The following is a 25,980-nucleotide window of genomic DNA, read 5'->3' on the forward strand; positions in this document are numbered from 1 at the left end:
CTGGATTCTGCCAAGTTCAGAAAACACAGCTAGCCCTCAGGGGAGAGGACAGTGCAGTGTCCTGGATGGACCTCAGTGAATGAAAGAGGAACCTCAGTCCCAAAGCACACAGCGGAAGGGCTGGGTTGGGAGGCGTGGAAAACTGACCCGGATCGGATCAGTGGATGTGCTAAACTCTATGCAGATAATGAATCACCAGGGGGCTTGGGCTTCCATTGCCTTGAAATATGTAATATAATATATTTGGCATCAAATGGTGGTCACTTAAGGGAAGGGGGTCTGCCTCCCCGATAGCCTCTGCTTTGTGCCTGAGGCCTTGGCACTTTGCAGTGGAGAGGGAGGGCCAGCGTGCTCACCGGTAAGTGGCAGCGTTGTCAGCTGTGTGACCCTTCCTATAATCCTGCCTCAGCTGGTGTGACCACAGGAATGGGCTGATTTTACTAAGGCTATGGAGTTCTCAGCCTTGTTTAAGTCCTTTTGAGCCTTCCTACAGATCATTTCAATTGGCCATGAAGAACACGCTCCTTTGGAAAAAAATTTTTTTTTGAAGAATTATTTTATTTAACTTTTATTTATTTATTTTAATTTGACCAGAGAGGGACAGAGAGAGAGGGAAAGTGAGAAAACAAGCAGCCAGGTCTGAGACTTGAACCAAGGTTGGCCATGTGGGAGTCCAGTGCCCCTAACCACCACGTCACCTGCTGGCCCTGGAAAATCCCTTCTTTCCATGTCAGAAGGTGTATGTGAGACACCTGGGCACATTCTCCAATGGCTTAATCAATAGCCAGCTGACCCTGGGGACCCTGAAGTGCTGAAATAAACAGGCATCGACCTAGAGATGGCACTGGCCTTTTCTAGACCATGTCCATGAACATCGATGTGATGTCATCCCATTACATGTCCCTAAGGACATCAATTGTTAAGTTTCTGGCTGGCTCTATGGCACAGTAGTAATGAGCTGCTCTAGAGCAGCACATGGGCCCCATGTGGTGACAGCAGTTTGAATCCCTGGCCTGGGCAGCCTGAAACACGGTAGGCACCAGTATGAGTGCCCAGGGTCTGACAGGCTGGAGGACTGGGGAAGGGGAATTGCCCATGTGACCAGACCCTGTGAAGGGTGCTTATCTCTCATGCATACACACATATGCACTGTATTATGAATTTTTACAAAGTTAAAAAAGAAGGTCAGCAGGTGGTATAGTGGTTAAGGCATTGGACTCCCATGTGGCTGGCCACAGTGTGAATCCTGGATCCGGCAGCTTGAAACATGCTGGGTATATGTGCATGCATGCCAGAAATCCAGAGAGGAGAATGAAAGAAAGGGGAATGTGGCATGGTTAACCTCCCTGGGGGGTGATTTCTTGCTTTCTGTCTCTCTGTGTCTCTCTAGAAAGCACACACACCCTATAGCAAAAAAATCTCTGGGGAAAAAAAGTTAGAAAAGAAGTCTCATAAGTGATGTTTGTTAAATTCTTTGGGCTGGCTCTGTAGCCCAGTGGTTAAGGGATCCCACATGGCCAATAGTTCAAATCCTGGCCCTGGAAGCTTGAAAAGCACTCTAGGTCCCAAATCCCGACAGGACTGAGAAGTGGAGGGGAAAGAATTGTGACGTGACCATTCCCCATTGGGGGATGCTTTCTCCCTCCATTTCCTCTCTCTCTTGCTCTCTCTCTCCCCCATTTCTCTGGCGAGTGCATGTGCCTTCTGTCAATTAAAAAATAAATCCTTCAACTCCATAATACAAAAAGAGAATATATGAAAATAACTATGTGAGTGTATGATTTTTTCTACAGTTACAATCTGAATCTCCAGCATTGCTGTCTAACACATATTAACATTCGCCATCAGTCTGAACAGAATTTAAAAATACAAAGCAGCTCAGTGCAGATGAAATCAACAACAACAAAAAACAAAACAAGAGAAAACTCACAGGCTGCTAGGTGTTTATCCAACGATGAACTGTGTGGGATAAATAACAGGGAGACTACAGTTCAGAGAACTGAGAAGCGGGTCCAGACAAGCCAGCTCTTAGAAGATCCTGACTAACAGCCCTTAACCGCAGCCCCAACTCCCTTAATGTAAACTCATGGCACAGAACCACGTTCGAAACAATGGGCGTTTTATTTCACCGTTTCAATCCCCAGGTGCTAATGCCTATTACCAGAGTTTGGAATGTCCAGATAGCCGCACTCGAAAACTGGTTGGACATGCCCACGTCTCGTTGGAACACACCAGAAGGTGCTCAAAGCAGACGGTGATTCTGAAACACTGCTGATAGAGCGACTTGGAGTACGTCTTCACAGCAGCTGAATTCAAAGTACAGTGGAGAGACAGGTGCAACGCCAGACTTGGCTGGATTCCCATAAAAGATCAAAGCAGAAGACTTTCGTGTGCGCAATCCTTTCCATTTGCACAATTCCACCTATGTATGTTGTGTACTCCTTTCTCCCCTGGAGAAAAGTCTTCTCTCCAGATCTTTCTACTCCCAAAGTCCTTTCCCAAAGCTGCTGCCAAAATCAACTTCCTCTGTTGCCATTCTAACAATGTCACTCCCTTCCGAAAATTCCCTTTAATGGTGTCTGCTGGTCTTTGTGCTAATGGCAGACTTCTTGCCCTGGCTTTGGGGCAAACACTCTATTCCTGCCCACATGTATGAACCTAGGGTCCTTTTCCTGTCTAACAGACTGACTGGTTGTCTGTCGGCCTCTTGACTTTTTTTTTTTAAATAATGATTTTTATTTAACTTTATCTATTTACTTATTTTAATTTGACCAGTGAAGTATAGAGAAAGAGAGAGAGAGACAAAGTGAGAAAGCAAGCCACCAGGTCCAGGACTCAAACCTCAGTCAGCCATGTGGGAGCCCAGCCACCTTAACCTCCACACCACCTGCTAGCCTGGCTTCTTGACTTTTTTATGCTCGTGAACATTTAAATTCAAACATTCAGTTTTGGTTATTGAGAGTCCCTCACTTCTACCCTCTCCTTTCATCCCCACTTTAACACAGATACACAAATAAACATCACTAGACATCGCTGGAGATATTTGCCTTATTCAAATTTCAACTGAAAAATTATTATTATTTTATTGCCAGAGGTTGCATATGTTCACCAGACAGAGACAGAGACAGAGAACAGAGATGGGGGAGTGAGAAAGCTTTCTCCGTCCCCCCACTGGGATAAGGTCATAGTGCAATCCCTTCATCATTTCTCCATCCTGTCTGGATTTGGGGCATGCACATACGTGTGCCCAGCAGGTCTCTCGAGCTGCTGGAGCTGGGATTTGAGCTATAGTCATTCACATGGACTCTGGCTCCCTCAACAATTAGACAATAGGGATGGCCCCAAGTTACTATTTTTTTTTTTTTTTAGAGAGGTTTTGGCTATAGGGCGCGTGCGCTCGCCAGACAGACAGAGAGACAGAGAGACAGAAAGCGAGAAATCACCCCCCAGGGGGGTTGGCCACGCCGCAATCCCTTCTCCTCCATTCTCCTCTTGGGATCTTGGGCATGCATGCACATGCACCCGGCGTGAGTTTAAGCCACCAGGTTTGGGACTCGAACCGTGGTTGACTACATGGGAGTTGGGTGACATAGCCACTACACCAACTGCTGGTCCTGATCTTTTTATTTTTTAACCTCAAAGAGCCATATTCAAGTTCCAGCTTTAGTCATTGCAGATTCTGTCATTTTGCTCTTTAATCTCTTTGGAAGTCTCATAAGTGATGTTTGTTAAATTCTTTGGGCTGGCTCTGTAGCCCAGTGGTTAAGGGATCCCACATGGCCAATAGTTCAAATCCTGGCCCTGGAAGCTTGAAAAGCACTCTAGGTCCCAAATCCCGACAGGACTGAGAAGTGGAGGGGAAAGAATTGTGACGTGACCATTCCCCATTGGGGGATGCTTTCTCCCTCCATTTCCTCTCTCTCTTGCTCTCTCTCTCCCCCATTTCTCTGGCGAGTGCATGTGCCTTCTGTCAATTAAAAAATAAATCCTTCAACTCCATAATACAAAAAGAGAATATATGAAAATAACTATGTGAGTGTATGATTTTTTCTACAGTTACAATCTGAATCTCCAGCATTGCTGTCTAACACATATTAACATTCGCCATCAGTCTGAACAGAATTTAAAAATACAAAGCAGCTCAGTGCAGATGAAATCAACAACAACAAAAAACAAAACAAGAGAAAACTCACAGGCTGCTAGGTGTTTATCCAACGATGAACTGTGTGGGATAAATAACAGGGAGACTACAGTTCAGAGAACTGAGAAGCGGGTCCAGACAAGCCAGCTCTTAGAAGATCCTGACTAACAGCCCTTAACCGCAGCCCCAACTCCCTTAATGTAAACTCATGGCACAGAACCACGTTCGAAACAATGGGCGTTTTATTTCACCGTTTCAATCCCCAGGTGCTAATGCCTATTACCAGAGTTTGGAATGTCCAGATAGCCGCACTCGAAAACTGGTTGGACATGCCCACGTCTCGTTGGAACACACCAGAAGGTGCTCAAAGCAGACGGTGATTCTGAAACACTGCTGATAGAGCGACTTGGAGTACGTCTTCACAGCAGCTGAATTCAAAGTACAGTGGAGAGACAGGTGCAACGCCAGACTTGGCTGGATTCCCATAAAAGATCAAAGCAGAAGACTTTCGTGTGCGCAATCCTTTCCATTTGCACAATTCCACCTATGTATGTTGTGTACTCCTTTCTCCCCTGGAGAAAAGTCTTCTCTCCAGATCTTTCTACTCCCAAAGTCCTTTCCCAAAGCTGCTGCCAAAATCAACTTCCTCTGTTGCCATTCTAACAATGTCACTCCCTTCCGAAAATTCCCTTTAATGGTGTCTGCTGGTCTTTGTGCTAATGGCAGACTTCTTGCCCTGGCTTTGGGACAAACACTCTATTCCTGCCCACATGTATGAACCTAGGGTCCTTTTCCTGTCTAACAGACTGACTGGTTGTCTGTCGGCCTCTTGACTTTTTTTTTTAAATAATGATTTTTATTTAACTTTATCTATTTACTTATTTTAATTTGACCAGAGAAGGATAGAGAAAGAGAGAGAGAGACAAAGTGAGAAAGCAAGCCACCAGGTCCAGGACTCAAACCTCAGTCAGCCATGTGGGAGCCCAGCCACCTTAACCTCCACACCACCTGCTAGCCTGGCTTCTTGACTTTTTTATGCTCGTGAACATTTAAATTCAAACATTCAGTTTTGGTTATTGAGAGTCCCTCACTTCTACCCTCTCCTTTCATCCCCACTTTAACACAGATACACAAATAAACATCACTAGACATCGCTGGAGATATTTGCCTTATTCAAATTTCAACTGAAAAATTATTATTATTTTATTGCCAGAGGTTGCATATGTTCACCAGACAGAGACAGAGACAGAGAACAGAGATGGGGGAGTGAGAAAGCTTTCTCCGTCCCCCCACTGGGATAAGGTCATAGTGCAATCCCTTCATCATTTCTCCATCCTGTCTGGATTTGGGGCATGCACATACGTGTGCCCAGCAGGTCTCTCGAGCTGCTGGAGCTGGGATTTGAGCTATAGTCATTCACATGGACTCTGGCTCCCTCAACAATTAGACAATAGGGATGGCCCCAAGTTACTATTTTTTTTTTTTTTTTTAGAGAGGTTTTTGCTAACGACATGTGTTCACCAGAAAGACAGAGAGACAGAAAACAGAAATCAGTCCTCAGTGGGGATGGCCACGCCACAATCCCTTCTCCATTCTCCTCTTGGGATCTTGGGCATGCATGCACATGCACCCGGCGTGAGTTTAAGCCACCAGGTTTGGGACTCGAACCGTGGTTGACTACATGGGAGTTCGGTGACATAGCCACTACACCAACTGCTGGTCCTGATCTTTTTATTTTTTAACCTCAAAGAGCCATATTCAAGTTCCAGCTTTAGTCATTGCAGATTCTGTCATTTTGCTCTTTAATCTCTTTGAGCATCAGCTTTTGGTCTGTAAAGTGAAAATAGCAACATCTGTACGGGCTTTTCTGACAACTCAGTCACATACGTGCAGTGAAAAGTGCTTTACAGGGAACCAGCAGTTAGCGTAATGGCTATGTCGCTGGACTCCCACGTAGTCGACCGCGGTTCGTGTCCCGGACCCGGTGGCTTAAAACTCACGCCGGGCGCGTGTGCGTGCGTGCCCAAGATCCCGAGAGGAGAATGGAGGAGAAGGGATTGCGGCGTGACCATCCCCCCCTGGGGGGTGATTTCTCGCTTTCTGTCTCTATGTCTCTCTCTGTCTGTCTGGCGAGCGCACGCGCCCTACAGTGAAAATCTCTCCAAAAAAAAAAAAAAAAAATCAAAAAAGTGCTTTACAGAAATACGATATTATTCCTTCCTTCGAAGGCTCCCTTTTGACTGAGAGCTTTCCCAGGATTTCCCTTTCTCAGGCATTTTTGTCTGGAGGCCCATCTGGTAGAGGAGGTACAGACCTACCTTCTAAATGGAAAACTGCGAGATCCCGCGGAGAGAGCGAATAAAACGGCCGGCCATTGCTTTTACCGCTGCTGTACTTGATGGGAAACCAGACACAATTCTTTCTGATTGCAATTTTTAAAATACAGAAAGTATAAAGAAATAAAAAAAGTAACTTTCACACTAAAAAACAAGCATAGTTGGCCAGCAGGTGTCATGGAGGTTAAGACTGTTGGATCCCACATAACTGACTCTGAGGTTCGAATCCCAAACCCGGCAGCTAGGAAATTATGGTGAATGTGTGTGTGTGTGTGTGTGTGTGTGTGTGTGTGTGTGCTCAAAAAACACAAGAGGAGAATGGAGAAGGGTTTGTGGTGTGGCCATTCACCCAGAAGGTGTTTTCTCACTTTCTCTCTCTGTCCCTGACGAGCCCACACACCCTGTAGGAAAAACAACAATGATTAGAATTTGGGGGTGGGGCAGACGATGGTGAAGCAGTCAAACTGTTGGTCCTGCATAAGAAAGGTCCTGGGTTCGCAACCCAAGACCTCTGCAAGCATGCCAGCTGTGTGTGTGCATGTCTGTGATCCGGGCCAGCAAAACTGGGAGTGAGTCATGGTATGAGGACTCTATTGGGGGTCCCTGTCTCTCTCTCTACCTCTCACTGTCTCTCACTCACATGGGACAAATAAATTCATACACTTGGAGCATTTTTAGGGTTTTCTTTGTTTCCTATTTTTCACAATGCGATGTATAACCTTTGTGGGCTCTGTGTGATGGCAGGAGCTTTCTCTGAATGATCCGATTCGCTTTCACAAACACCTTGCAAGATCCATGTCTTACCACCCTGTACTTTCCACAGAGGAAACCACTCCGGAGAGGTGAACATGCTGAAGGTCACGTGCATTTGGTGACCGAATCAGGACTTGTTCTCCATCACATGGGAGCTCGGCTCCTTGCTGTCCCGCACTCAGCCCGTGTTATACCTGCAGCGTTGAGCTCCTGCCATGCCACTTTTTTCACTGACCTCTTTACTGTGCTATTTTGCGTTCACTCAACACGATTATGTTTTGTTTTGTGCGAAAGAGACAGAGACAGAGAGAAATCACCTCCTGTGGGATGACCACACCACAATTCCTCCTCCTCCATTCTCCTCTTGAGATCTTCGGTGCACACACACACACACACACACACACACACACGTTTTCAAGTTGCTGGTTCCAGGACTCAAACCACAATGTCAGCCCTGTAGGATCCAGCATCTTAACCACAATGCTATCTGGCTGGCCCAACGGTGCCGACAACTAAATAAAAAAAAAAAAAAAAAAAAAAAAAAAAAAGTCACAGGACACGTGTGCTCACCAGAGACAGAAAGAGAGAGAGGGAAAGTGAGCCATGACTCCATCACAGCCCTGGGAGGATGGTCATGCCACAGTCCCTACTCTTCCATCCTCCTCTCAGGATGCTGGGCACACACGCATCCTGAAACTCAAACCGTGCAGTCCCCACATGGAATCCAGTCACATTAACTACCACGCTTCTAGGTGGCCCCAAAACATGATTTTTAATCATCTTTTTGGGAGAGAAAGATGGCGCCGGCCATGCTGGTGCTGGTGGTTCCGCTGTGGCCAGCTGCCCGGGGGCTGCTCTGAGACTGTGGGGAAGGACTGCAGCGGAGGCTTCAGCAGAGCCGGCTAGGCTCCCCTAGTCCTCAGTGGGGACCAGCATTAGCAGTTGAGGGTCCAGCCATATTGACAGAACCAGCAAATGCTACCAGTCCAAGTGAGAATTCCAGCCTTTCGGACAGTATCTTTTGGATGGCAGCTCCTAAAAGCAGACACAGCATTGAAGTGAACCGGTGTAGGCGAAGAGACCCTCAGAAGCCGATAAAAGTTAAGAGCAGTATAGACATGTGTCCCGAATGTGGCCATCTGAAACTGAAGCGCGTGCTTTGTGGCTATTGCTCTGAGAAGGTGCGCGAGGGGACTGAAGAAGTCAGACGGCAGATAGGGAAGCAGGAAGGGGGCCCCTTCGGGGCTCCTGCCGTGGAGACCGTGGTGTTGTACTCAGGAGAGACACCGTCTGAGCAAGAGCAGGGTAAGGGGATCATTGAACGAGAGAGGAAGCGGCCATCCTGGCTCACCCAGAACTGACAGCCACGGTGTTAAAAGAGGCTAACTTCAGACTGCAGTATTTCTCCTGACAAAATGAAGATTCTTTGTTTTTGTGATGTTGCTGTGCTTATTTTTAAATCATCAATACAGTTTAAAATGTTCTTTATTAAGTTTTATGGAGGATCATTTAAAGAATATTTTATGAAGGGAACCAGCAGTTAGCGTAATGGCTATGTCGCTGGACTCCCACGTAGTCGACCACGGTTCACGTCCCGGACCCGGTGGCTTAAAACTCACGCCGGGCGCGTGTGCATGCGTGCCCAAGATCCCGGGAGGAGAATGGAGGAGAAGGGATTGCGGCATGACCATCTCCCCTGGGGGGTGATTTCTCGCTTTCTGTCTCTATGTCTCTCTCTGTCTGTCTGGCGAGCGCACGCGCCCTATAGTGAAAAAAAAAAAAAAACCTCTCAAAAAAAAAAAAGATTAAAAAAAAAGAATATTTTATGAATAAACTCTGAAAATATTTATTTATACAAAGTTTCAATGGACTAATATTTCTGTTTCCACTATACTATGAGGTTTTAAGTAAATGAAATTCCCAGAACAAAAATAAAACAAATAATTAAAAATTTATAGCAGAAAAAAAAATAATCTTTTTGATGTGGGTGAGTCAGAGTTTATTTAATTACTCCTCTACTGTGAGGTGCTTCTCTCTTCTTTTTTAAGAATTATTTATTTAATCTTATTTATTATTTTTTAAAACTTGCTACAGGGCATGCGTGCTCACAGACACAGAGAAAGAGGGAATGTGAGAAAGCAAGCTGCCTGGTCTGGGACACAAATCGTGGTCAGCCACGTGGAACTTCAACACCTAACCACACACCACCTGCTGGCCCTAAGGCACTTATTTCTAATTTTTTCACTATCATATTTGCCTTCTTTAGTAATAATTACATATATACTCAATTTCAATTTTTTTTTAAATTTTCAGAAAGTTCTTTTTATTTCCTCCATGAGAGACACAGAGACAGAGACAAAGAGACAGACTCCCTGAAAGGATCCTTACATTGCATTCTGCCCCAACCCCACAGCCCACACCAGGCATGTGCGGCCAGCCTGGACAGAGAGCCCCCAGGACATGCACCAGGGACTCCACATGGGGCTCTCTCTCTCTCTCTCTCTCTCTTTCTCTGAGTTAACCACCCTTAACAGTCTAGTACATGTTCTTTCAGGACTGTTTTCTTTCTTTCTTAACTTCTTTTTTGTTTGTTTGAATTCTTGACCAAAAAAAATAGAAAAAAAGGAGTCATTGGGATGGTCCCTAATCTAAAATGACTGGTGTCATAATAATATAAATATATTGGGTTGTTTTTGAAAATATATTGTGTTTTGCACAGGGCATTCTCTGTACTATTGTGTTGTGGTTATAAAACAATTAAAAAAGCAGCTTACATTTGTACTTATTTTCTATTCCATACTGTGTTTTTTTTTTTTCTCTCAAAACCTTCCCTTTAACAAATAAATCTGTTGTGGATGTGAAAAAAAAGAAAATTTCCTATGTCTATACATATATATCTATATGACATACATGAGAGATATAATACACACCTATTGGGTCATCGGAAAAGGCATGATGCATTTTTGCACAGAAAAAAAAAAACAAAAACAGAAAAATATTGGGACCAGCAGTTAGCGTAATGGCTATGTCACTAGACTCCAAAGTAGTCAACAGCAGTTCAAATCCCGGACCTGGTGGTTTAAACTCATGCCGGGCACGTGTGCGTGTGTGCCCAAGATCCCAAGAGGAGAATGGAGGAGAAGGGATTGCGGCATGGCCATCATCACCCCCTGCGGGGGGGTGATTTCTCACTTTCTGTCTCTCTTTCTTTCTGGCAAGTGCATACTCCCTCTAGCAAAAACTTTTTTAAACTATATTTTTAAAAAAGAGAGTTATTTATTTTATTTTATGTGTTATTGTTATTATTAATTTGACCAGAGAGAGAGAGACAGAGAAAGAGAGGAAGGGAAAGTGAGAAAGTCAGCTGCCAGGTCTGGGACTTGAATCATAGTTGGCCATGTGGGGGTCCAGTACCCCAGCCACTGCGCCACCTTCTGGCCCTCGAGACGGATGTTCTTGTCATAGAAGTTTCACACAGCATTTCTGGCTTCTCCTGCATGCCTCCACGTGAGGACACAGATCTCCCCACTGGAGGCTGCAGCTCTGACCGTATAACCAAACCGGTCAGCACTTTGGTCTTGGGCTTCCCAGCCTCCAGAGCTGTGAGAAATAAACTTCTGCCCCTATAAGTTACCCCGTCTGTGGTATTCTGTTACAGCAACAAAAATGGACTCTTTTTAAAATTTTATTTTATTTTCTAGAGATTTTTGCTGTAAGGTGTGTGCACTTGCTGGAGAGAGAGAAAGAGAGAAAGTGAGAAATCACCCCTCAGGGGGTTGGCCATGCCGTAATTCTTTCTCCTTCATTCTCCTCTCAGGATTTTGAGCATACAAACACATGCACCCAGCATGAATTTCAAGCCAGAGTCTGACCTGAACCACTGTTGACTAAGTGGGAGTCCAGCACCTTAGCCACTATGCCATCTGCCATCCCCAGCTAAGGTAATTGTAAGATCAGCATGTCTGCATTAATCTAGGCAAGAGATGACCGTGGAGAATTGTGGTGAGAGGAGTAGATCTAATAAGAAGGGACCAGGTTATGAATCTCCTTTGAAGATAAAGTCAACAGGGCTCGCCCGACTTTTTTGGGGGGGACAGAGGTTTTTGTTATAGGGCACATGCTCTTGCCAGGAAGACAGAGAGAGATAGACAGAAAGCGAGGAATCACCCCCCAGGGAGATGGCCACACTGCAATCCCTTCTCCTCCATTCTCCTCTCGGGATCTTGGGCATGCACGTACATGCGCCTGGCATGAGTTTAAGCCACTGGGTCTGGGACTCGAACCACGGTTCGAGTCCAGCGACTTAGCCATCACGCCATCTGCTGGTCCCATCGACATTTATATAGGATGTGAAAGAAAGAAGAGGGTCAGGATGCCCCTAGAGGATTCTACTTCGTAAACTGGAAAGTGGAATTGCCTTCAAGTGAGATGGAGAAAACTGAAAGAAGACGTTCATTATTTTGGAGGTAGGGCTAGAGATCAGAAATTTGTTTCAAAGTATTAAGTTTTAGGTGAAAATTAGATGTATGTATTACCTTGTCTGGAAAGTCATGACACATATTTCTATGCAAAAACGTGTCCTGACAACCCAACAGAAATAGGATTCTGGAGTTCCGAGAGAAGCCTATACTAGACCAATTAGTGAGCTCTGGGGTGGCCAGTAAAGCCTGGGAACTGGATGAGCTTACCAAGAATATTACCAAGGAGATGCCAAAGGCTGAGTGAAACGACAACCCCCCGCCCCCCGCCATTTTCTTTTTTCGGAGAGGTTTTTGCCTTAGTGCGCTCACCAGAAAGACAGAGACAGAGAGACAGAAAGCGAGAAGTCACCCCCCAGGGGGGATGGCCACGCTGCAATCCCTTCTCCTTCATTCTCCTCTCAGGATCTTGGGCACGCACGCACGCACGCACACGTGCCCGATGTAAGTTTAAGCCACGGGGTTTGGGACTCGAACCATGGTCGACTACATGGGAGTCCAGCGACATAGCCATTATGCCAACAGCAGGTCTCCACACCCCCACATTTAGAAGTCAGGAAGATGAGGAGGAATGAGCAAAAGAAATGGAAAAATGTAGTAAGTAGGATGGGGGGGGGAATGGAAAATCAGGATTAATTTGGAACCCAATGAAGAAAATGTTTAAAAAAGACATAATCGGGTCAGCTGGTGACATGGTGGTTAAGGTGACTGGATCCCACATGACCAATGGTGCGGTTTGAGTGCCGTACCCTTGAAAAACATGCCGGGTGCATGTGTATGCATACCTGAAATCTGAAAAGGAGGGGAAAATGGAGGAAAACGGATTGCAGTGTGACCATCCCCCATGGGAGGTGCTTTCCCACTTTCTCCCTCTCTTTCTCTTTCTAGAGAGTGCACACGTCCTCTGCAAATTAAAAAAGAAAGTGATCAACTGTGTCAAATGCTTTAGCCTAGGTGTAACAATACGAGGACTGAGAACTGAAACATGGACTTAGCAACATGGACCTCATGGGGACATTGACAACTCATCTTCCATGGCCGGGTAGGGGTAAAAGCATGCTAGACGTGGGCCCAAAAGAGACTGGGCGAGGAGGAACTGAAGGTGGCAAGTGTAGACAGTTCTATTAAGGAATCTTCCCACAGAGCAGCAGATAGACGGGATGACGGGTCAAGAGAGATTCTATTACCGTTAAAAGAATGGTGGGGCCAGTGGGCGGCATGGCGGGTAAGGCGCTAGACTCCCACGTGTGACCGTGGTTCTAGTCTTGGACCTGGTGACTTGAATCTCACACCGGGTGCGTGTGCGTGCATGCCTAAGATCCGAGAGGAGAATGGAGGAGAAGGAATTGTGGCGTGGCCATCCCCCCGGGGAGGGAATTTCTCTCTTTCTGGCTCTCCAACAAGCGCATGTGCCCTGTAACAAAAATATCTCAAAAAAAAAAAAAAGATAAAAGAATTATAGCTCATCTATCCACTGATGAGAATTTAAAACAAGTTTTTTAAGTTAATTTGTCTCCTCTGTGAGTAAGAGAGAACGTTCCCCCAGCAGGGTCTTGACACCACGATCCGCCCCCAGCCTCAGCCAGCCCAAGACCGTGGACCTGTCTGTGCCTGGCACACGCAGGGAGGTCCATGGAGGCAATCCCAGAACCATCCTGTGTGGGTCGGCCTCTCAGAGCCTTGTTTTACCACCGCACTGCTGGTGGGAGTTTTCCAACAGTGAGGGGAAACTGAGGATGGGAGGGAAGAGCTAGGACTGCTTTAGGGTGTTGAGTAGCAGGATGGAGTCTACCACGTGACCTTAGTGCTGGTCTGGGATAAGAGCACAGGTGGAAGAGCCAGAGGAGCCAGAGGAAAAGACAACACACAGGTGCAGTTGCAGGCACACAGGCAGAGGGCACGCAGGGGCAGAGGGCACGCAGGGGCATAGGGCACATAGGTAGAGGGCACGCGGGTTGAGGGCACATGGGCAGAGGGCACACAGGGGCAGAGGGCACGTGGGCGGAGGGCACGCAGGGGCAGAGGGCACACAGGTAGAGGGCATGCAGATTGAGGGCACATGGGCAGAGGGCACACAGGGGCAGAGGGCACGTGGGCAGAGGGCACGCGAGTGGAGGGCACAGCGAGAGGCTGTGGCTTCTGATCGTATCTGCTAGTTGCACCTGCTAAAGTTCCTTTTAGGAAAAATCACCCGCATTTTCCTATTACACATTATGATTTTTTTGTTTAACAAAACACTTTAAAAACAGCGGCATGCATTATGCTGTTGCTGTAACACGGGTGGGGGGGGGTCCCTTTACTTGTTACGATCGGCACTGTGGTCAAAGCATGGAAACAGACAGTCGCAGAGTGGTCAGTGTTCTTGCAAAGCATATGAAAATGCTACAGGAGCTAACGCTGAGCAAAACAGCCTTTGGACATCAGCATGCACCAGGACCGATTTCCACAGTTTAACATTCAGGTCAGTAAGCTTCTTACATCCTAGGCCACAATATCATAAGAATGTGAAAATCCCCATTTTCCTCAAAACACCAGTAACTAATAGTGTATTTGTCTTTTGGTCAGTTTTTTTTTTTTTTTTTTTTTAAGAGATTTTTGCTATAGGGTGCATGTACTTGCTGGAAAGACAGAGAGAGACAGAGAGACAGAAAGCGAGAAATCACCCCCCAGGGGGAATAGCCACGCCGCAATCCCTTCTCCTCCATTCTCCTCTCAGGATCTTGGGAACAGGGACCAGGACTTGAACTACGGTCGACTACATGGGAGTCCAGCGACGTAGCCATTACGCTAACCGCTGGTCCCTCTTATGGTCAGTGTTGAGGTTGATGTAGAGAAACTAGATTGAAGCTGTTACCACTACTACTATTTTTAGATACCTAGCCCACAAACTTCTAGCATATCTATTTTTTTAGAGAGATTTTTGCTATAGGGCACGTGTGTTCACTGGAGAGACAGAGACAGAAAGAAATCCCTCCCCAGGGGATATGACCATGCTGCAGTCCCCTCTCCTCCATTCTCCTTCTGGGGTCTTGCGCATGCACACACACGCGCCCAGCGTGAGTTTCAAGCCTCCAGGTTCAAGACTTGAACTGTGGTTGACTACATGGGAGTCCAGTGACATAATCATTATGCCAAGTGCTGGTCCCCTAGCATGTCTCTTTTTAAAAATTTGCCACAGGGTGCGGTGCTCATTGGAGAGAGAGAGAAAGCGAGAGAGAGGGCCTGGTAGGTTGCGCAGTGGTTAAGGCAGCGTACTCCCACATGGCTGACTGTGGTTTGAGTCACACCTGGTAGCTTGCTTTCTCACTTTCTCTCTCTCTCTGGTCATTTTTTAAAAATAATAAATAAAATAAAAATAATCGAGAGAGAGAGAGAGCGCTAGAAACCAACTTCGGGGGGGGATAGCCAAACAACAGTCCCTTCTTCATTAACCTTTTGGGATTTGGGGCATGCATGCACATGAGTCTGATGTGTGCAAGATGGTGGGTCTGGGACCTGAACCGCACGGTTGGCTGTGTGGCGGCCAGCCACCTTAACCCCCACACCACCTGCTGGCCCCACCTTAACCCCCACACCACCTGCTGGCCCCACCTTAACCCCCACACCACCTGCTGGCCCCACCTTAACCTCCATACCACCTGCTGGTCCCACCTTAACCTCCACACCACCTGCTGGTCTCCATAGCAGACATCAAACTTCCTTTCATATCAGGAAGTACTCGGCTCCTAAGTCCAAGTTTTAAAAACATTTTTGTGTGTGTGTGTGTGATGCTTTTCCTGGGGAAAAACTCAGGAATAATTATTTAAATGTTGACAGCCGGCCTGAATTGTAAACATTTGGTGGGAGTTCTTAAAATAGATCTATGTTTCAAACTTTCAGGGAGCATTTTAAGAACCACTCTCTTAGAAGTTTTCATGATTTACTTTGAGAATCTAATCTCAGAACAAATTTCAAAACTGAGATTGATGTAGGGCCCAGGTGCAAACACTGAGAATCAGCTACATGCAGCTGCACCCTGGTTTCCTAATTCATCTAACAGCTCTTCGCGGGGCCTGTGGTGACATTAGAAAAGGCGCAGCAGATGTGCAAGATGGCTCCTGAAATCTCAAGTGGGACAGATGGCCCTCGGCGTGACTGACAGCACGGGGCGCGCTGCGGCAGGGGTCACCTCCTGCAGAGGGCTGGGTTTTTTTTCCCTCCTTGCTTCTGCCTGAAAATGAAACTGTCATACAAGAAAGAAAAGCAGGAGATGGCTATTCAAAAGGTCTTTTTATTTTTTCTTTCAAGTGTTCCTCGCAATGAAAAGATCCTCCACAATAGAGTCACCTAGATTTCTCTTTCCCCAACCTTTGACAAAAAGTAGACTTTGCATAGCTGTCACAAAGTCCACAGCTTCATGTCGGAACACAACACTCCGGATGCCAGCGACAGAGCGGAGACTGCAGAGAGAATACCATCTCCCGAGCAGCCTTAGTCAGCATCGCAGTGTTTCTTCACTGGAAGCCCTTCGTTGCCCTTTAAGATAAAGCACTTGTTTCCAAATTAAAAACAAAACAAAACAAAAAGCTGTATTAGGGGACCAGCAGTTAGCGTAATGGCTATGTCGCTGAACTCCCATGGAGTCGACTGGGGTTCAAGTCCCGGACGCGCCCTATGGCAAAAACTTCTCCAAAAAAAAAGATGGCAAAGCCTCTGTGGCAGCGGTGTAAAGCCACCGAACACGAGGTATGTATACCCCAGCAGCTGGTCCACATCGTGTTCTTCCACGGATAACCCACGTGTACTTGTTCTCTGATGTCGTGCTGACTGCCAGGGATTTGACGCCCTTACCTTTCTCCCTATTCAATTGTCTTCACTTCGTCCTCACCAACTTCAATTCCATTGCCCATAATGTCAACCATTCTCTTGTCAGTACCTTCGGCTGCCTTATCTTTCTATAATAAATGTACGGGTAGGGCCAGCAGTTAGCATAATGGCTATGTCGCTGGACTCCCATATAGTCGACTGCGGTTTGCGTCCCGGACCTGGTGGCTTAAAACTCACACCGGGCACGTGTGTGCGTGTGCCCAAGGCCCCGAGAGGAGAATGGAGGAGAAGGGATTACAGCGTGGCCATCCCCCGGGGCGTGATTTCTCGCTTTCTGTCTCTCTGTCTCTCTCTGGCGAGCACACATGTCCTGTAGCAAAAACCTCTAAAAAAAAATTAGTAATTTTGGTAATGGAAGTTTAAAAGTTCATCGGAAAAGACCAACTTTCTTGAAGCTAAAATCAAGAAGGAATTTATAGGGGCTGGCAGGTGGCATGATGGTTAAGGATGCTGGACTCCCACATGGCTGACCACGGTTTGAGTCCCGGACCTGGTGGCTTGTTTTCTCACTTTCCCTCTTTCTCTCATTCTGTTCCTCTCTGATCAAATTAAAATAAATAAATAAAGTTAAATCAATTTTAGAAAAAGAAGGAATTTATAACATTGATTTCATTTATGTGAATTAGCTCTCTAAACTATTCCTTCATAATTGATTTTAAGAAGTAATGCCTAGCAACTGGGCATTTCTTATGATGGTGTAGTTCTTAGTTCAGTGCAGTTATTATTTTAGATTTATTTATTTTATTTATCATTATTATTTTTATATTTACTAAAGGGCACGTGCGCTCACCAGAAAGACAGAGAGAGAGAGAGAAAGAGAAAGTGAGAAAGTAAGCCTCCAGGTCCAGGACTCAAATAGTGGTTTCACCACATGGGAGTCCACTGACTTAACCACCACTCCTCCTGTCGGGCACTAGTAGACTTAATCATTTATTTTAAAAAGAATTATTTATTTTATTCATTAATTTATTTTAATTTGACCACACACACACACACGGGGAGAAAGCAAGCCACCACGTCTGGGATTCAAACCTGTTTGGCCATGTAGAAGTGTCCAGCGCGTTAACCACCATACCACCAGCTGGTTCCCCCAGTGGACTTATTTTGAAGAGTGTTGATCTAATTTAATTCAGGTGAATTAACTTCTGGTGATGTCACAGCTTAAGATTAGAGCGCCAGGAGCTGGATTTAGCTAATAAATTCTACAGCCTATCTGTATCAAATATGAATCAATTTCTAGTGATGTGTTGGATCTTACCCAGTTTAAGTTTGAATTGTTTATTTCATTGACTAAATTACCAAAGAACTCAGTAACTGCTAAATACAAATACAGAATTATAATTTGCCTTAAAGTAAAATTTAATTTTGAAAAATGAAGACAAAAATGACATTTCACCTTGGATATTTTACAATCTTGTTTATTTTCATGGAAGAAACTTCATGACCTTTTATCAGCAGAAACTCAATTTATCGATTGAGTCATTGCTGAGAAACCAGTGGGAAACAGAAAATACACTCAACTTACCATGCTATGTGTTAGATCTGGCTAGATAAACATTAGAAAAGGATGAAAAAACTCAATTTTAAAATCTTATACTCAGAAAACAAAGAAAGTTTTTTCTTAATCATAAAGTTTACCTGGAAAATCTTCTAATTTTCTTTTTTTTTTTTTTTTTGAGAATTTTTTTTGCTATAGGGCATGTGAGTTCACCCTAGACAAGGAGAGTCAAAGAGACAGAAATTGAGAAATCATCCCTCTCAGGGGACATGGCCATGAAGCAGTCCCGTCTCCTCCATTTTCTTCCTGGGGTTTTGGGCGCATGCACACGTCTCATGTGAGTTTCAAGAGACCTAGTCTGAGATTCGAACAGTGGCCATGTGAGAGTCCAGTGATGTATCCATTCTGCCATTTGATGGTCCCCTCTTCTAATTTTATTTTTCTTTTCTTTTTTTTTTTTTTTTTGTGTGTGTGGGGGGACACAGGACACTTGTTCATAGGAGAGACAGAGAGGGGGTGGAATGAGAAATCACCCCCCAGAGAGGATGGCCATTCTGCCATCCCTTCTCTTCCATTCTCCTCTTGGGATGCATGCACCTGTGTCCTTAGTGTTTTCAACCTGCAGGGTCGGGGACTCAGACCGTGGAGTCTGCTATGTGGGATCCCGTGTCTTAACCACCATGCCACCTGCTGGCCCTAATTTTCTTATATTTTTTTTTTATAAAAATACGTTAAACAAATTCATTTAAGAAATATTTATTAAGTTCATAGTATATGTCAAGCCCTTTGATGGCAGACCATTATGGTTCCTGCTGTTCTGTATTTTCTATTGTAGTGAGGAGAGAGAGAGAGCAAGACAATAACACAAATAAGTTTTAGATCATGGTGAATGCTATGAAAACAATAAATGTGCCAACCTGGACAGAGACAGTATGTTTTTTTGTTTTTAAAAATATTTATTATCTTTTTCAATTTTTTTTTTTTTGCTACAGGACATGTGAACTCACCAGAGAGAGAAAATGAGAAAGCAAGCTACCGGAGACTTGAACCACAGCTGACCATGTCGGAGTCCAGTGCAATGAAACCCACGCTACCCGCTGGCCTCCAGGGGTATTATTTTAATTGGGCGGCGTGGAAGGGCTCTTTGATGGGGTGACCAACGGAGATGAAAGCTAACCAGCGGTGTGATCATCTTGAAGCACAGTGTGCTAGTGACAGTGAGGGCAGTGGCTCCAGCGGTTTCGCACCGGTAACCCTCCACAGAAGAGTGAGGCCCAGGAGGCACAGGTGCCAACCTCACAAGCCCTGCAGGGTGGGAGCTTGTACAGGCTCTAAAGAATGAATCTCAGGTTTGCATTTGCGTTTTAGATGCCTTCCAAAATATGCGTGGGAAAATACAGTCGGGGTGGCTCTAGAGGCAGTGGAAACACCGGAACAAGGACCTGCAAAGTGGCTCAGAAAGAGATGAGAAACCTGAGGTTCTCAGTGCACGAAACGGGCAGAGCTGGGATTGTGGACTGTCGCATCACCAATAACTCAATACTGGGCTCAATAAACGCCTGTGGACTGAACGAGGGGGAACGACAGAGCGAGGATGAAAAAGGGATCATTGGTCGCACGCTTTCCATGGGGGAGTAGAGACCCCACATTCCAAAGTCTTCTGTCCCATCAGGAGGAGATGGAGGGCTCCAGCACGTTTGTACATGGGTCATTCTGATTCTAACACCGCGATGAAGCAGGTCTTTCTCTTTCCAGATGAGAAAAACCCGAGGTTCAGAGAGGTAGAGCACGCTCCCAGAGGGTCTCGAACTGGCCTCTTTAGGCTCCAGGAGGTCGGACACCCAGCCAAGAACGCAAGCCTAATCGCGTATCAGTATTTAGTACCACTCCGCCGAGAGGCCCAAAGAACACAATGTATTATGTAAAGCCTAAAAACAAAGAAACCCAAAAAAGTCGGTAATTCCCCGCAAGGGGACATAACAGGGTGCCAGAACATTCCTCTAGCCTGTCGCAGAGAACCAGAGCGGCACTTCTCCGCAGCCCGACCAGAGCCCAAGACGCAAGCCACGCACGGAGGGGGCGGGGCTCCCGGCCGGGGCGGGGAAGCAGAGCGCAGCCGCAGTGCAGCTCGTGAGCGCCGGGCCCGGGGCGAAGGGAGGAAAGGCAGAGGGGGCGGGGCACACAACCGCAGGCGCATGCGTCTATGCTAAGGTATGCTAAGGCAGCGCGCTGTTCGGATGCGCAGGAAGGCCTTGACGTCACTTCCTGCCCTAGGTCGACAGTGCTTCCGGGTCGCGGTCAATTGGAGCCCGTATCTGGGTGACTTCTTGGCGGTCGAGGTGGTGTCCCCCCCCCTCCCCTTGCTGTGTCCCGCGCTTTTCTCCCTCGCTGCCCCCTCTCGGGCGCCCTGAGGGCCTTGTGCCCCTGCCCGCCCAGGCTCACCGCGCCGTCGCTTGCTGCTGTCGTCGGGAGGTGGGTGAAGTGACGCAGAAAGCCCGCCTTGGCCCCCCACGTTCCCACTCTTCGTCTCCGCGCGGCCATCCGCCCACCTGCCGCCATTTTCCCGCTCGGGAGGGTGGATTGCTGGCGCTCGGGGGCTCGGCCCTGGAGTGCCCCGGGGCGGCTGAGGCGAGGCGGTGGCGCTGGGGGAGTGGGTGGGAGAAGCTGGTGTTGCTGGGCGTGTGGGCGTTGCTCGTGCAGGTGGCAGACGCTCACGGGGTCGTGTGCGGGCCGCGACGGCTCCTTCCAGTCGGGCATCCGCTCTGCCTCTGCAGCTGAGGTCGGGCGTCGTCCGAGGGGGCCGCCCCGCCTGACCACAGGTTTCCCGGGACAGATGCTGTCGTCGGAAATGAGGGATTCGTTTTTTCTAGTACGGTTTGGGACAGAAGTAGGTTATTAAGCCGGCCCCACCCATCCATGAATTCAGTTTACCCTTTTTATTCCGTTTTCAAAACTACTTAAAGGATGGCATCGATGGTTTACTGACTATGATGGGCTCAGCGGCTAGCCTCGTTATCATTTTTCGCTTTCATGCCAGTCGTTTTGCAAAATGAAAATCATCTCTGTAAACTATGAGGTTATCTGATCTGTTGGTCTCCTACCCCCAGCTATTGGGTTTAAAATGAAAAAAATAAAAACGTGCACTCTTGGCATACTGTCCATTTGTTACTTTCATGTTCTAAGTTCTTTGTAGACTACATGGGAGAAGGAGGAAGTTCGGAGGATGCAGGATTGGCCGTAAGCTTTACTCCGCAGAGAGGACAGGATGGCCTTGTTGTTACTCCATTTACAAAATTTCCTTTTGATTAAGGCTTTGTTGGAGAGGTTGCATGTTTTATCATTTTTTTGTTTTTACGAAGTGGAAGCCCAGAAATGACATGGGATTTTTCTTTTCCTAATTCTGGAAATTACCTTGTCATTGAACATAGATTTTCGAAAGGTCCAAAATATAGGATAATGTAAAATAAACCAGCTTTAGGAGGAAGCATTCATCTTTTTCTTTTCACGTCTTTTCATTTTCTTCATGTCTTTTTATATTTTACCTTAATGTGAGTGAGCTGATATAAAGCATAAGTTCTTTAGTTAAAGGATCTGACATGAATAATCAGTTCCAAATTACCTAGTTCTGTGACTTTTCATTTAGCTTTCTTTTTTTTTTTTTTTTTAAGGTTTTTGCCAGAGGGTACGAGAGAGAGAGAGAGGGAATGTTGAGAAACCATCCCCAGGAAGGATGGCCACACTACAATCCCTTCTTTTTCTGGATTTTGTGATCCCACTGGGTTCGAATGCACTCACTCCTGGCGTGATTTTCAAGCTGTAGCATCCAGAATTCAAACATGGCTGGCCATGTGGGAGTCTAGCGCCTTTTGTCAAGTACTTAAGATATAGTAGCTCTTAGTAAATGTTTATTGATTGCCATGTAGAATAGTATTTTTAGTATATCATATTTGTTTTATTTTGACCTGTTGTGGTAGTTCCTAATACTGAATATAAATATTTTTGATACAGGAAAGATGAATGGGAGGGCTGACTTCCGAGAGCCGAATGCAGAAGTTCCAAGACCAATTCCCCGTAACTATCTATTAAATATTTATATTTAGAAACACCGTGCTATGTAAAGAAAATTTCACTGGCTTGAGTAACAGTGGCAGCTGCACTGGCTTCATGGGGGTGTCACTTGTGTCACATAGTGCCTCACACTTGGTTTAATGCTTTCCTGTTGCCATCTGGGAATTCTCAGTAATTAGAACAAAAGGTTTCCCATTTTCATTTTGCACAGGCCTGGCACGTGTTATATAGCCTAGCACTTGGTAGCATTAACTTTTGTTTAAAGTCAGAATTTGTGAAAAGTTTAAAAGCCAGTTTTTTAATTGTTTTAAAACCAAACAAAGCTTTTGTTGATAGTTAGACTAGCTAATTCTTCAAATTGGTTTTGTTATGAGTATTTTAATATTTCCCACTTTTTAAAAAGACATAGGGGCTGATTACATTCCAACGGAGGAAGAAAGACGAGTCTTCGCTGAATGCAATGATGAGAGCTTCTGGTTCAGATGTGAGTTCAGTTTTCTAATCATAACATAATTTGATATAAAATTTGTACCTGGAGTTTGTTCTGCATTTGTACCGAAATTACGACGATTGTATATAAAACAAGTTGGCATGCTTGGGACATAGTGTGGTGGTTGCGAAAAGAAATTGAGAAAACAAGTAGAATAATCGTGTTCTTTTAAAATAATTATTTCTAGATTTTTTTTTTTTTTAAGGGAGATTTTTGCTATAGGGTGTGTACGTTTGTTGGAGAGACAGACAGAGACAGAGAGACAGAAAGTGAGACTTGACCTCCCCATGGTGGATGGCCACACCGCAGTCCCTTCTCCTAGGGTCTTGGGCACGCACACACTTGGCACCTGGGTGAGTTTCAAGCTGTATGGGTCCAGCACTTGAACCACAGTAGACCATATGAGCATTCAGCTGTGCAACCATTACGCCATCTGCTGTTCTCCAGAAGTTTTTTTTTAAATTGTTTAGTAACCTTGGCAATCATATCAGCATTTGCTGAGTGTGTGTTTATATAAAAACAATTCAGTAAGGTTGATAGCTTATTACCCTTACTTTGCAGAAGAAGGCATTGAGGTTTAGAGATGTCAAATGTTACATCGTATCATACATCCAAAAGTAAAGGTGTGTGGGCTTGAAATCAGGTCTGACACTGAAGCTGCTAACTTCTTCACCTCTGATACTTTTAACCATTGCGTAGTATAACTAGTTAGTGCCCACTTTATCATTGTATTCTGACACTAGCAGGCTCTTGATTTCTGACTGCAGACTTTATGTACCAGGGTTTTACTTTTTAAATACAGAAAATGTTGGAAGCAATACCTAAAATATCATACTTTGGAACGATACTCTGGTATTGCCTCATCTGGAAACTGCTGGTCCTTCCGGTAGTGATTCTGAGAAAAAGTAGGATGGAATTTAAGAGCCAAAAAGCACATTGAGCCATTAGGAAGGATACACATTTTTGTTGGTCAGTCTGGCGTGTATGCTTACAACGTGTAAGGAACTGTGCTTGGGTGATAAGTATTGTGAACCCTAGTTTTTGTCCTGAAGATGTTTTATGTTATATTTGAAGCAGAGCTAACACATTAAAAAACACTAGAGAAAGAATTAAGTGCATAACTAGTAAGAATTTATTTATTTTTTTAAGAGAGATTTTTGCTGTACGGTGACTGTGCTCACTGGAGAGACAGAGAGATAGAAAAGACAGAAAGCAAGAAATCACCCCCCGCCCCCCAGGGGGATGACCACACCGCAATCCCTTCTCTATTCTCCTCTCAGGGTTTTGGGCATGCACACACGTATACCCGGCATGAATTCCAGGCCACTGGGTCTGGGACTCAAACCATGGTCCATGGTTGACTACATGGGAGTCCAGTAGTGTAATTGCACGCCATCTGCTGGTCCCGCAGTTGGCTTTTAAAACAAAAGTGAAGTGTTGCATGTTGTAACATCAGACATTGAAAATATATAGTACTTTGGCTGTAACCAAATGATAGGAAATTCAGCACATATGAGGGGACTTAAACAATTCATGGAAAATAGAATTAAAATAAGAGTTTATTTTGGTGCAAAACATTGGAAATCCATGAGTGTTTTTTTCATGATACCTATTTGCCTTGAACTTTTTTATTCCTTTTTTAAAAAGAGATTTTTGCTATAGAGTGCTTGTGCTTGCCAGAGAGACAGAGACAGACAGAAAGGGAGAAATCACACATACACACACCCCGGGGCATGGCCACTCCTCAATCTCTTCTCCATTCTTCTCTCAAGATCTTGGGCACGCACACGTGACCGGCGTGAGTTTTAAGCCCCCGAGTCTGAGGCTCGAACCGCAGCAGACTACATCCAGCGATGTAACCATTATGCCATCTGCTGGTCCCTTCCATGAACCTTTAAAAGAAGTTATCAGAAGAGGGACTGATAGTCATGCATCAGGAAATTTTACTGTAACAGTTGTATTTTCAAATGAGGCATTCCATGCAGTATGTGACGATTGCATGTTTATGTAATTGAATAGTGTAGTCCTCTTGTGAGGGGAGCACAATTCTTGTGTTAGATACGACTGTGTCTGAGATCATAATGCACAATAGGTTTGAGTCAGCAGTATTACTAATTCCACATTGATTTGCCTAAGGAAACAGATCGTTTATCAAGCTCTGACTCTGAAATAGGGGTCAACAGTGCAGTGGAAAAGGCCATTACCCTGGGAGTCAGGTTTAGCTTCTGATCCTAGCACACCCACAAACTGACCAGCTGTGTCTGATGAATTAAGATGAAGGTTAGATCATCTCTAAAACTTCAGTTTTACCATTGTCATTATCTTTTATGTAAAATAGGACATATGAATTGGAAGGAGATCGTAGGTCTAATCTTTATTCCTTTACAGAAAGAGAAGTAGTTAAGAGATAGCTCCAAAGATAGTGCTGAATGACAAGTAGCACTAGAATCTCCAGAACTGGACCTTGATCTTTGCATTAGATGGAGATGGGGACCGCACTGTCCATTGTAGAGACAGCCAGCTAACTCGGTGCCTTTTATTCTGGCATGGTTCCTCGGTGCTTCACGTTGCAGTCCTTGAACCAAGCGGAAGGAGAAACATGATTGTAGATGGTACTGATGCTGTAGTTAAAGGGATTTGATTTGTCCTTTGACAAACCTTAAATGATAAATCATCAAGGCATTCTAACCAACCAGCATTAAAGAAATCATTTTCCCAGCAAAGGTAAAATCTGAAAGTAGGATAGCAAGGATTCAGACCTTCGGGTTTTAGCAAACTGTATCTCATGTGAAGCTAATGCCCTGTTGCCAAGTTAGGAATTTTAATTATGGAGTTTCTGAATGATGTCTCAGTTACTTTTTTTTTTTTTTTCTCTAAATGAAAGATTTAGAGTGATAGCAGTTATGTTTTGTTTTTGAGAGAGATTTGCTATAGGGCTTGTGTGCTTGACAGAGAAACAGAAAGCAAGAAATCACCCCTTGGGATGGCCATGCTGCAATTGCTTTTCCTCCATTCTCCTTTTGGGATCTTGGGCACACACACACGGGCCCAGTGTGAATTTTAAGCCACTGGGTCTGGGACTTGAACCACAGTTGACTGCGTGGTGTCCAGCGACATAACCATTGTGGCATCTGCTGGTTCCAAGATAAAAGTTTTCAACAGGGTCTTGCTATGTGGTGATTCCCTGCCCCAGCCTTCCAGTTTGCACCACCGTGCCCAGCCTTTGGAAGTTGGACTGGGAAGTGAACCTGGGCCTACCCTAGTTCTTAAATTGCCCAAGTTGAGCAAACTATAGCTCGTGAACCAGATCTGGTTTTGTATGCGTGAGCTAAGTAAGAATTGTTTTTATA

At 45.3% G+C, this 25,980-nt stretch overlaps 1 protein-coding gene and 1 pseudogene across 1 annotated transcript in view; both read left to right on the forward strand.

Moving 5' to 3' along the window:
* The first annotated feature begins 8,027 nt into the window (after nt 1–8,027).
* LOC102474588 (39S ribosomal protein L32, mitochondrial pseudogene) lies at nt 8,028–8,591 on the forward strand (annotated as a pseudogene).
* An 11,748-nt stretch (nt 8,592–20,339) lies between these two features.
* Nucleotides 20,340–25,980, forward strand: part of OCIAD1 (OCIA domain containing 1) — a gene marked incomplete in the record, with an annotated part of 34,655 nt that continues 29,014 nt past the window's right edge. Inside the window, 3 exon segments of the mRNA XM_014591959.2 lie at nt 20,340–20,544; nt 22,081–22,143; nt 22,544–22,624. Of these exon segments, the coding sequence (XP_014447445.1) occupies nt 22,086–22,143; nt 22,544–22,624 (139 nt within the window).

The sequence above is a fragment of the Tupaia chinensis genome, unplaced genomic scaffold, assembly GCF_000334495.1.
Source record: "Tupaia chinensis unplaced genomic scaffold, TupChi_1.0 Scaffold000054_1, whole genome shotgun sequence".
In the NCBI taxonomy this organism is placed as follows: domain Eukaryota; kingdom Metazoa; phylum Chordata; class Mammalia; order Scandentia; family Tupaiidae; genus Tupaia; species Tupaia belangeri.